Below are 13,307 nucleotides of genomic sequence, written 5' to 3'. Positions count from 1 at the left end.
GGTATGAAATTAAATTACTCATATATGGAATAATAATTTTCCATTTATGCTCATCTATAAATGAGTTTTTGACAATAACTGGAATTATTATAAGGGATTGTTGCCACTTTAGGATTATGTAACTCTCAAACTCCCAAACACTTCTTATAATATTAAAAATCTAAAGTTTATCAGTTTGTGTATTTTCTTGTTGCTCTCCAAGCACAAACTACTTAACTGATTGAGTTTATATGTGGTACAGTAAGGGGGCAGATAATATAGGCAATTCTCCTTTAAAGTAATTATTAGTAAAGAAATAAAATATCCAGATTTGAACCCTGATGACAAAATCCTGTACATACATCTATTGTACAATTTTATTATAACGCAACAAAATCTTAAAACTGACGTATAATTTTAAAATTGTAAGTGTAGTAGGCCTAAATAAGGAGAATATTATATTAATAATTAATTAGTTGTACCTTTGCTATCAAACAGCCTCAAATATCAATGTCACGTAGTTAGGCTATATTAATAATAACATTCTTCAAATGACATAAAATGTCTAAGAAAAATCTTGTTTTACGAGACCAAATACAGCTTCTCTTATTCGTAATGGGTTTTGATCATCCACATGATATGAAGCAATCGTGGTGTAGTGGCTAAGGGGGCAGACTCTCACGCCGGAGTCCCGGGTTCAATTCCCAGTCAGATGCTTAAAATTTTTGTTTTGAAATTTTTGAATTTAAAATTTGTATTATAGTTTTAATTTATAGTTTATACCATTTAAGGTAAAAATATGTTTAATTGTTATTTTTTTATTTATTTATATATTTTTTATTAAAAAATTCCATATATGGAGGATTCCATATATGATCATATCTGGGGGATTCCATATATGATCATATCTGGGGGATTCCATATATGATCATATCTGGTTGTATTTGGTCCAAAACCAAATATAACCGGATAAAAAAAATTTTATATGGCCATATATAAACTTTTTCATAAGGGACCGACAGACTGTTAGCTCGGCAGGCCGACAGACTGGTAGACCGGCTGACCGACAGACTGGTAGACCGGCGGACCGGCGGACTGGTAGACCGGCTGACCGGCGGACTGGTAGACCGGCGGACCGGCGGACTGGTAGACCGGCGGACCGACGGACTGGTAGACCGGCGGACCGACAGACTGTTAGCTCGGCTGACCGACAGACTGGTAGACCGGCGGACCGACAGACTGATAGCTCGGCTGACCGACGGACTGGTAGACCGGCGGACCGACGGACTGGTAGACCGGCGTACCGACAGACTGGTAGACCGGCAGGCCGACAGACTGGTAGACCGGCTGACCTACAGACTGGTAGACCGGCGGACCGACAGACTGATAGCTCGGCTGACCGACGGACTGGTAGACCGGCGGACCGACGGACTGGTAGACCGGCGGACCGACGGACTGGTAGACCAGCGTACCGACAGACTGTTAGCTCGGCAGGCCGACAGACTGGTAGACCGGCTGACCTACAGACTGGTAGACCAGCGGACCGACAGACTGTTAGCTCGGCTGACCGACAGACTGGTAGACCGGCGGACCGACGGACTGGTAGACCGACGGACTGGTAGACCGGCGGGCCGACATACTGGTAGACCGGCGGACCGACAGACTGTTAGCTCGGCTGACCGACGGACTGGTAGCCTGGCAGATCGTCATACCAGTAGGCCTCCAGACTGACAATCCTCAGATACCGGTAGACCGCTATAGTCTAGGACCAGCGATCACAGAATTAAAATTAGAACTAATAATATAATAAATTTTAATTCTGTAGGCGTTGTCTAGGACCGCATCATGTATAGCTTGCAGTTAAAATTTAGACCACTATTGAAACACACGTGCGAAGGTGCGGTACTGTAGCACACATCTAAATGTTGACCGGTTATAACGCACAGAGAGATCATCCACAGTTGGTAATGCATTATGGAAGTTCTGAACATTTGACTTTGATTCGGTCGAACTCTCTAATCCTTTTAGATTTATAAATTGGAAATATAAAATTCAGAATCGTCCATTATTCATCAATTATTTAAATGTAAAAATACAACAATCAGCATATTTAAATAGTTTCTTTTTTTCTTGAATCTTTGTTATAATGCCCGTTCTCAATCACACAAAATATCCCTTCCGTATGTTTTTGAAAATTTCTTGGAACGTGACATAAGAAATTATATAGGCCTCTAGTCCACGATGTAATTATAAAGTCTTTGCCGAGCAACCATTATCCTTTTTTACTCGAGCTCTTCGAACAGTCATAATAGATACTGTAAGTGGAGTGTCAGTGGTGATGAATACATCGCACAAGGCTGACTAGGACAAAGCCTCGGGCCCGAGGCCCGCAATAAGTGACTAACGCGTTGACGCGTTGGTCATGCTTTCTTAAGACCTTGATCTTCGTTGGGTTGCCGGTCTACTTTCCAGCGCCGCGCCGCGTGCCGTCCCGGTAACGCCTATAATAGACCACTAGACCTGGACCTGGACCACTCGCAGTAAATTGAAATGCATGTGATAAGCGCAGTTTAGGGTTTCATGGTTTCTAGTCACTTGGCACACCTTGTTTAAAAACATTCATCAACTACCGCTTAGTTGACATACTGTATTAGTAAACAATGGGAACGTATTTAGCTCTAATCAAAAATATAGATCCTGTAACATTTGTAATATACATTTTTTAAATGTTCCCAGTTCTCGTAAGTGTGTCGAATTGTCATTATTTAGGCGTTGTCCGCAGTGAAACCGTTACAGTTCTGTTTAAAGACGTTTATTTGCTCTTTAACAAACATAAAAACACCCGAGTTTCAAGTACAACACAAGCCAGAGATATCTACTGTAGAATGTTGAGTCGAAAAGATTACGAATTCGAAGTAAACGTTGAGCTCCAAAGTAAATAACCATTTGTATCAATTCGTAACTATGAAGCAGTCAACTGTCGGGAGCTGTCATCGCATCACTCCAATCAGCATTATGGTGATTTGTCAACAGTAGCAGTGGCTGTCACTGATTGAATCTCTATTTGATTCATTGTTTGTTGAACGATAGGACCAAGTCGTGTGGTCGTTCTGGTCCCTACTTAGTTATCTAATCCTAGGGAAACGTGCTTCAGAAACCGATTTCGCTATTTATTAAAATTTTATTCGTTTCAATTGTCACTTTTTTGCACCAGCTAAGTATTTTACCGATAGCATCTGACCCTTTTAGCGTTTAGACATGCGAACAACATTCACTCGGCTTATTAAAAAATTAATATATTATTCCATTTTTAATAGCGAAATCAAAGTTCTATGCAGCTTTAACGGTTTTGCCTAATGCTGTACTGTATAATAAAGCCAGTTACATGTTGTATTATGTTAGAATAAGATACAAAGATAGTAGAATAAATAAAAGATGGCCATCCAGCCTTGGTAAAACCCTTTAGTATGGTTTTTAAGGGATAAAAGGCTACTTTGGTCTACTTATAGGAGTGAATCCATCTGAAGTCAATGATATCGTATTTTGGTATGCAACAATCGAGAAACCCAGAAATGGCTGAAACTTACCTAAATTACATTACCTGCTGACCGTTTTATAAAGTAGCCGTTTCAGTTCAGTTCTTAGAATTGAAAAGATTTACATAACAGAATTGTTAACTTACTTAAAATCATTGTTGTTTTACTTAACAACACGGTAATGGACCAATAAGGTTCAAGGATTCAGAGAGAAGTAAAATGTAATGTGAACGTCAACTAATCAACTGTTAAGACCAACTTAATTGTTAATGAGTGGTGCACAATGATTCGTTGCATCACTGTCAGTGGCAATGAGAGGTTATAAACGAAAACATTACCTCTCTTAGAAGTTATGAGTGTTTATTCTAAATAATTATAAAACTGTCATAGATAAATTAGTGTACGCAACTTGCGTAAATAGTCTCAACAAAACTCGTAGAAGTTTTAAAAATTTTATACTTTTGTCGTATACACTATCTTTACGTGATCGTTGCGTAAACTACATTAGAACTTGTTTTCAACACATGATGATTTTGCAGCACAAATTTCTCAACAGAGTTTTTCATTTCAGGAATTAAGATGGAACACGAACCAAGACGAACTTCACACGATAGCTACCTACTACTTCGATGGACAAGGCAAAGCCTTGCGGCCCATGGTGGCTATACTTATGGCACGCGCCATCAACCACCACATGCACAAAAGGTAATCAAATGAATTACTCATGGTTTATTTCATACGATGATATCAAACTTCATCTGTATATCTGTATGAAACTTGTAAATTCAACGGTCCAATTACAAATAGGTATGTCAACGATGTTCTCTCATTTCGCAAAGTAGCAATCGTTGGGAGTTATTTATAACATTAGAGTGGCAGATGATTAAAGCTTTATACGCAAGTCACATGTTGGCAACGTTTTTTTGAAATCAACGACTCATTATTTCCATTTTGGCATCACTCAAAACACTGAACATTTCACCCACAGGGGCCGATAACAGCAGTTCAACAGTTTAGACCGACAACTATGTTCGTTTTCAAGGATACTTCTCGGGTCAAAAGCACGAGGGAAGAGATCTGAAGGCCGAGACTAACTGCACAACTCGAATGTTACCATAACAACAAGTCGTTACCAGTATCGCTGGGCTCATGTATATGGAGTAGATGTGCCCTAGACGACTCGACCTACTGGGACAAAAGTCTTTCTACTGTAGTCTATAGAAGTAGTTGTTTAATACAGCGAGTAATATTTGTACATCGGCTATCGAGAAAGTGTAAACACTTTACTGGTGCAGTGCAGAGACATAATCATGCCATAGTAAAAAGATCGCAGAATTTCTGTTTTAGTAGAAGCGGAGATAATGGAATGGCCTGGTATAGCAGATTCAGATTCAATGGAATGGCCTGGTGTAGCAGACGCAGAGATAATGTAATACCCCCGTCACGTACATTTCTTCTGCAGAGGTCTGCCAGACTCAGAGTCGTGTAGCTACGTGAGCCAGGAGTGACAAGTGACTCATTTCCTTCCTGTGATCGTCAAGGCGAAGGCCACCTTGACGATGTTAGCTTTACATTTACCACTAGCTCGCTAGACGGCGACCGTGGCAATTCTCTAATGTACAAGTCCTTCATGCCATTGGTTAAAGTAACTCTTTTCAAATGGAAAGATCAAAATGTATTTGGTAATATGCTTGTAGAAGTGTAGTGAAAAAATTTCCAATTAGTGCTCTATTGAGTTAAGTTTTTCAGTAACCGAACAAAAATTGTTGTTTTGCTGGAAAACAGTCGAGGTTTTTGAGAAAAAAATATTAAAACTCATTTTAGGCTATGTATAATGTTTTTCTTGCAGAGATGATGAAGACGATGACCATTAGAATAAGAACAATGCCGTAATTAATACTCTCAAGTAGTTCTTTTGTTTTGCAAAATTTCAGTTTTTTAACATAAAATGTTCGTGTTAGTGTATGTGGGTATACGGTAGGCCTCAAACCATTACCCATCGTGTGTTGAGAGGCTTTACTTCTCTGAGTTTCTCCTTTCCTCGTCACTCACTTCTCTTCTGTAACGTTTCACAACTTCTTGTCTCTTATTTAGTCTTCCAACCCAACCCATCGTACGGTATTGCATATTGTTCAATATATTCCTTCGTGATTCTTATCAGCTCAAAATATCTGATTCCTAGTACTGGTATGGTAGGGTATTTGTTCTTAATATTGAATGTTTTGTCCAATAAAAATTATTTTACCAGTCAACATTATATTACCGGCGACAATCTCTTATCCATCAAAAAATGAAGCTGGTTTACAGTATATTTATTCTTATCCAAACTCCATTCTATTATTTTTTATAATATATTTTTTAATGTACCTACATAAACATGAAGTTGTTTCAGTATTTTGCATGTACAGCCATCCCGGTGGGTACAACTTCCCTCGAATCTCGATTCCACCTCGCCTATTTTAGACGTTTTTTCTTGAAACTTTATACTCGGTATGCATTTGGTTGTCTAGTGGACGGTTATACAGTATATTGTTTGAAACTAGGATTAGAATGAGAGTAGAGTTAGTGTGTACTTCGGTCCCCGAGGTCCAAGGTTCAAATCCCGCCAAATCGCCAATGGATTTGATCTAAGTGATAATGCCCCAACCCCTAGGTCTAGCCTGGAGTAATGTGAAAAAAACTATCCCAGGTTCATGCCTTGCCTCCTAGGACAAACAACTATTTATCTTACTGGGCCGTCCATTTACTCTCACCCTTCTATCCTTGCAAATCTATTTGGCGTGTGTCCAGTGTTATTGAAGTAGTTATCTCTCTGTTTTACTGTCTGAGTTCTTGGGTAGTTTCAAAGATGAGGCATCTGAGTGAGCTCGAAATTAAAGTAGCTAGTGCCAACTATAATGGTTCTCTAGTTCCAATGTTGTTAAGGACCATTATCAATCATTATATCCACTGCAGTATGTAACTATTAGTAACACATATTGCCGTCACTGTTTTGTATACTATGTTTTTGTACCATAGCTGTTGGACTTACTGTAGTTACTCCAAATTTAACGATAATCTTAATTTCTAGAAGCTATTATAAACCAGTTCATTAACCATAAACACCAGAACCCCATATCACGTTTTGATACAGACTAATTACTTCAAAGTTTAAGATTTGTGTCCCAAAAAAATTAATGTTGTACGCCTTTTGTAAACATGTTTTAATTATGAAATGTACAATATTCATTCTGGAACAACCTTTTGATGAAACTCACTACGATTGTTAGAGTGTAAACCATCTTGGTCTACAAATAGTCACAATTGAACTACCTATGGTATCTATGGCGCTTAGGTCATACCTGTCCCAGAAATCAAGAATACTCACAACAAAAAAGGTAATAACTACTTTAATATTATTCAAGTTCTTGAACCTGGGTATATAATTCAAACAAATATAATAAGTTAACCGAAGTAGTAGCAGTGTTGTTTTGCTTCAGTGGGTTATTGCCGGCTCAAAGACAAGTGGCGATGATCGCAGAAATGATCCACTCCGCATCTCTGATACATGACGACGTGATCGACCAATCCGACTTCCGCCGAGGGAAACCTAGCGTCAACGTCCTCTGGAACCACAAAAAGGTCAGTTGGACAGTGTTTAGTCAGTTAAGACCGATTCCGTGAACATAAATGTTAATATCCGAAATTAATTAGGATGTGATGTTTAACAGTTAAGGAAAGAAAAATGTGTTTAGTGAAGTATACTTGTGTGTATCAGTGTCAATTCAATTCGAAAAGTTTTATTCGTGCAATTCTTAAATTATTTACAATATCCCAAGTGCCATGCAAAGCACGCGGGGAATGAAAAACATAAATTTGTATTAATAAATTTCATTTTCTCGTTTCTGGGGGCAAACAGTTATTTTTTCTCCTTGATCAGTTTTACAGAACAGTGAGTACACTATAAATGTTCTCTTGCAACAGAATTAATCATATATATAAATAAACTTATGTTATAAATAAAAAATATAAATAAATTTAACAAGAACAGGTTTTTCATAAACACAATACTACTATAAACTTGTAGCATACTTCATACACAATAGTATATACAGTAGATGAAAGAGTGTTTGAGTATACTAGTGTATATCAGTGTCAATATTAGGAGATGAAAGTGTGTTTGAGTATACCAGTGTGTATCAGTTACAATATTGCATGAGTGTACTAGTGTGTATGATTGGCAATTGTATAAAACTTTAGTGTGATTATGTTTTACTAGTGTATCTTGTGCTGGTCAGTCAGCGATGGTCATGGCGAGAGAAAACGAGAGAGTTGACTCCTAACTCACTTCCACAACTTAATCATGCCATTCCTTAACTCAATAGCTCTTCAACCTCAATTTAGTGACTCTCTACTTGATTCTATACTAAGCTTTTTAATTATTTTACCATACATTTACATGAGCTATATGAATGCAGAAAATTCGCAATAGCCTGCATTCATCAACTAACTGAATTGCATGTTCTCTTGGACTGAAGTAAATGAACTGTTGGCCTCCTCAACTTAGCACCTTTAATTTGTTTATATTTTTTAATAACATACATTACAATAACAAATAACAATTGGTTATAAGGACTAGGCATAAAAATGTTGCCTACTGAAAAGCTGTAGCTTATTTTTGATGATAAATCCTTGAACCAAATCCCCACGAAGTAACGGCACGCCATTTGGTCGGATATAGAAATCTTTGTACATAATAATATTGTTTGTCGTTTTGGATTACTCTCCAGAAGTTTACCAGTAATCGTGAACAATCTACCGTATAAACATTAAGGCTTAAAAAATAAAAAATATACAAATAATATAAAAAGCATTGCTATGTCCGGTTCATTTTCAATTTATAAAACAATATACTCTGCGGGAATGATAAGGTCATTGTACGTTTAAGTCAACACCTTACTACCGCCTCAAGCTCCCACCAAAAGCACCTCTGCAAACGTGTTATTCATACTGTATACCAAAGCATGCAGTTGTATATACTGTTGCTTTAGTTCAATTGAATATTTATAAGCAGTACCGATAACTGAACCGTAGATTCACAAATCTATACGGTCGAGAACGCTTATACACTACTTGTGTCCTGCGCCTGACGCGAAAGTGTGCTACATACCTCGGAAGGACGCCCGGTAGAGTAGACACATCGACGTCGTGTCCTGTCGTTCTCGATACTCCAACTGTTGCTCATAACCTGTGTTTATTGATCATAAGCAGCCGATTTTGCACTCAACCAAACCCAAATGGCTTTTGGAGTTTCGATGAAGAAACTCTCTCGGTGGTCGTGTGGTTTGTAGGGTCGAGGGTACAAGTAGTCATAAAACACTTGCAAAGCAAGACGTATAAAACTGTGCCTTGCATAACGTTGATAAACAGCAATACAAGCTCCGATAAAAAATACCGACTCCTTCAAGGAATGTCTTTGGTCATATTAATATTTGGGATTGAAATACAACCTAACCTAAATAAACCGTCTAAAGTTCGTATACACCCTTCGAGGCTTTACCTGATTTTCAAGTGTTTGGCATTCAGGAAAACGACATTCTGTCAGTTCCACCCCGAATAACTGTCTAGCCTGTTCAAATTTCAGATCAATTTTAACCCTGAGATTAAATGTCCGTTTCCCAGTCATTGATGAGACTCCACAGTAAACTCAATAGTGTTACTAATTCGACTGGCTTTGTGGGTATTTTTTGCAATTTCAGTTTCAACAAGTTGCAAGAATACGATTGATGATAGGCAGGATGGCTGAACCGAAAAAGTGCACATTGCCACAAACTTTAGTTATGCCAATGTCTAGTTATCTTTGGGTGGTTGAGTATCGGCCATCACTCAACAGTCTTGTCTCAATTAAGGTTTCTTAGAAATTATAAATTTTGTATACAGAACTTTGTCTCCATCTCTGCGTTTAAGTCGCAATGTTCCACTAGATTACATTAGCCTGTGTGTACACAATAATTTACAACAGGACGTTTTGTCAATTAGTGGGAATGCATCAATAGTTATCGCCCATTCAATCTAGTATAAAATATTTAAAGCCAACAGCTATGCAATCCTCAAATCTCAAATATAACCTTATAATATAATGAAATGAAAATATATTTAATGAGTCCCAGAGTATTTAAACTTGATTATTTTCATAGGCCAACAGTTATATTTACACGGTCAGAGCGGCGGTGGTCAGAAAGTGGGGCCAGAGAATAATGTCTGAATACAAACTAGGAGAAACTCGTGTGGTGTGTCACATTGTAGTGTTTTACTTCCAATCTTTTTTAAATTATTCTAAGAAAGCATGGTTGACCATTTTCGTTTTACATAAGTTTTTAGAAACGTCTTGAACAGTTTAAAGTAAAAATACCCCCGCTGCAGCAAACCTGGAGACTAAGCGAATTTCCATTCGCCTGATTGGATTTACTACGATACTACGATTGGATGAGTACTACGGTAATAGCTTATTCCCTATATGGGAAAATTTGCTAAAAGTCGTGAATTGAGTTAAACACTGAATTTATGTGACATTTTTGCAATAAAATATAATACTAACTGATTAGAGTGACAAGTGTTTCATTCCATTCAAATATTTAGTTTATAGCAGTGTAAAACTGTTATTTGATCAAACAAGTTGGCTACTGTATTATTTGTTGGTGAAATGAGGTGATTGTCTTTGAATTCGCGATGGATTCGTATCAAATTCAGGTTTTTGGCCCCTGAACTACTTTGTTATGTCGAGTTATGCCTCTTCTCACGATTATCACATCTTGTTGCAAAAGACACATAACAACTCGCTCAATACAACACAAGTGCGGACACCGGACACCCTTTCAGATATAAGATATTTATTTGTCACTTTTGTGTACATGCATAGACAGGTCACTTTTTGGTTAATACATCTTGTATTCAGTTTAAGGTAAATGTATATCACAAGGAGTAAATTACAGTCATTGTATCTGCAAATAACTACAAATTAACTATCAAACAAGTTACAGACCATGGCGAGAGATATATGCAATAAATTAGGTAATTAAATTAAAATTCACGCTTCTTATATCTAAATAACATTTGACATCCTCATTTCAAATAGTTCCCATTAACTTATCTGTCATGCAAAAAACTTAGATGTGATAGAGTGGGTTCTTACTAAAAATACAAACAGTCTTTTCTTAAAATTCTCAAAATCTAAATTTGTCACAGCCAATGGTAATTAATGAAAAGCCTGCCCAAAACAACATGCCCTGGTCTTGTTTTTTTCTAACCGTACCTCAGACTATGCACTTCATTTCTGACATTGTATTTAGCTATTCCTAAAAGTCCAGAAATGTGTACTGTTGTACTGTAATATTGTTCGATTTTCAATGTGGAGCAGTACCTCGTTGTTCAATGTTCATTACAGCGACAGTATTCGGTGTTCCATTCAGGTTCATGGTGGCCGAGGTAAAAGTAGGCCCGTCTGGCAACTGGTTGACACATTTCTGCACACCAGTTTCGCAACCACCAATCTTACATTTTGGCAACTCAGAAACTAGTTTTCCAATCGATTCTTGCGAGATTTTGTAAGTTAACGTCATGCACGTATTTGTCAACTTTGCTAACGAATACCAGGTCGTCTCGGCAAACAAGGAAATGTGGCAGAAAAAGGGATATTACAGAGAAAAAACTTGATGGTATTAAATATATAGATGAGTTATTTTATACCTTTGCCTCTCTTAGGTTGTGATGGTAAGTGCTATGAGGCTTGTCCCCCTGTTTATTTGAATTTGTGTATATACGCAAAGACAATTTCGTTCCGAATTAATTAATCGTGTGCTTGGTTGGTTTTTGAACATGAATCCGAATCAGAAACCAGAATATTTACTGTCGATAAATGCAACAGGCAACTTTAAAATACGTGGTAGTTTCAGCATAATATAATGAAAATTGGCAAGAAAAGTGAAACCTAGTTCAGACTAATAAAGTTATAGGCCTACTGACATAAAATGCATTACCATGAGGTATTAGTAACAGTCCTTTTCTTTTACTACTATGATTTTAAATAATGTACAATCAAAACTTATTTTACTTATTTGGCAAGTAGCTCGTTATTACCTCAAGTGTTGAAGCTACCTTTCTCAGTTCACATGCGGGTTTTTTACAGGTTAGGTAAGAAACACACCTCCGCCGCAGCAAACCTGCAGACTAAGCCAATTTCCATTTGCCCGATTTTATTCTGACTTAAATCTATTATATAGCATTAGGTTTTACGAGTACCTAGGTTTACTGCTACAGGGAGAATAATAAAGTGTGTTTTTTTAGTAAAATATTAATAGTTTAATATAAAATAAAGAAATTTGCCAAGTTAGATCAAAATATATCCATAAACAAGCAAACTACAGCAGTTTACTTTTTCTTTAAGAATAAAATGGGAATTTAAAATTTGTTTTTATTCTTTCCGTAAATAATAATCGTACAAAAACACTTCAATATACTAAATTATCTATTTTTAAAGCTCTTTTGTTCGAGTTATATCTTGCAAACGGACACACACATTATATGTGAATTTGAACGTATGGTGTTTTTGGCTTCTGGGTACATCAAAATGAGAAAGTAAATCGGTCCCGGGTCCAGGTCTTACTATGAGACATACGGTAATAGCTTACACTCTAAGATCCTTACCAAATAACATCGCTTTACAACTATTTACGACTCTCAGCTTATAGAAATTAAAAAACGCAAAGAGATCGATCTCTTATTTCTTCGGAAAAATGGGAAGTATATTAAAATTATTTTAGTTTTAGTTTCGATCACCTATACTGCAATTTCCCAGACGGAATGTTCTCTAATTCCTCCTCATTTCACCCGGATTGACCTTGGCCAATCACGTTCGCGTACTCCTCGTTTTCATTCAGACCACGGCGCGAAACTTTCTTACTCTGCGATTCTACGCACTGCGGACTCTTCATTGTGATTCCTAACTATATTTTGGTTTATTAGTTTATCGTTTTTGTTACTTAAATATGAGATCTAATCGTAACGAGTCGTCGGGAAGCAGTATTGCATATAAAGTTATTTATTCTTGTAAATTATAAGATAAATAGTCTACTTTTATTTAGAAGACAATAACTGTTTGAAGCTGTTAAGTGTAATGTCTTACTTTAAGTGAAACATTTCCCGTGAATTATGAATATAAAATACGCTACGAAACTGACTAGGCCTACTTGTATGGAATGTTTTAATTACTGACGAATGTATCAACAAATTCAGTTTGTTAATTACATTTATACAGTTTAAATCGTGTGACTTCCAACAACCTTTATGAAGATCCTAAATTTGAGCAACAATCAAAACTGCTTTTAAAAACGACACTCGCTAATACAGTACAATAACCAGAGTTTAAAATATTTGCAATTCGTGGTGAAGAACCAATAAAAAACAATACCTGATAATACTCTCAAAATTTCAGGATACAAAATTCTGCAGTACCCTCTTCTATAACTCTGCGTGCTTATCAATGGTATGCACCGATTGACCCATGAGCCCACTGCCCGTTGAAAACCTATCTTACTCGTCAAGGCCAAAAAACACATTTCCTGGAGAAATTTGAATCTGGGCTTTCTCCACGTTACGTCGATTCAAGGATTTTGATCAAATATTTCAAGTGAAAGTGTGTGCGTGATACAAGCCACGTCATTCTGTCGTTCATTTGTTCCAAATGGTGTTAACTTTGGATAACCTGCTCTGTTAAAGTTCTAAGTATTTCCTTTGTGTCTCAATGAGAAGCCCCTG

The 13,307-nt window shown here is 37.0% G+C and overlaps 1 protein-coding gene across 1 annotated transcript in view; it reads left to right on the top strand.

Moving 5' to 3' along the window:
* The window catches only part of LOC128998367 (all trans-polyprenyl-diphosphate synthase PDSS1-like), a 77,800-nt gene that overhangs the window by 49,824 nt on the left and 14,669 nt on the right, over nt 1-13,307 (top strand). Inside the window, exons 3-4 of the mRNA XM_054424473.1 lie at nt 4,087-4,220; nt 6,995-7,136. Coding sequence (XP_054280448.1) covers nt 4,087-4,220; nt 6,995-7,136 — 276 coding nt within the window. The remainder of the gene's footprint in view (nt 1-4,086; nt 4,221-6,994; nt 7,137-13,307) is intronic.

This window comes from Macrosteles quadrilineatus, unplaced genomic scaffold (genome assembly GCF_028750875.1).
Source record: "Macrosteles quadrilineatus isolate MER2022 unplaced genomic scaffold, UCM_ALF_1.0 Scaffold_7__1_contigs__length_78375512, whole genome shotgun sequence".
Classification (NCBI taxonomy): Eukaryota; Metazoa; Arthropoda; class Insecta; order Hemiptera; family Cicadellidae; genus Macrosteles; species Macrosteles quadrilineatus.
Note: the sequence above shows the minus strand (reverse complement) of the source record. Positions and strands in the feature narration are given on the sequence as shown.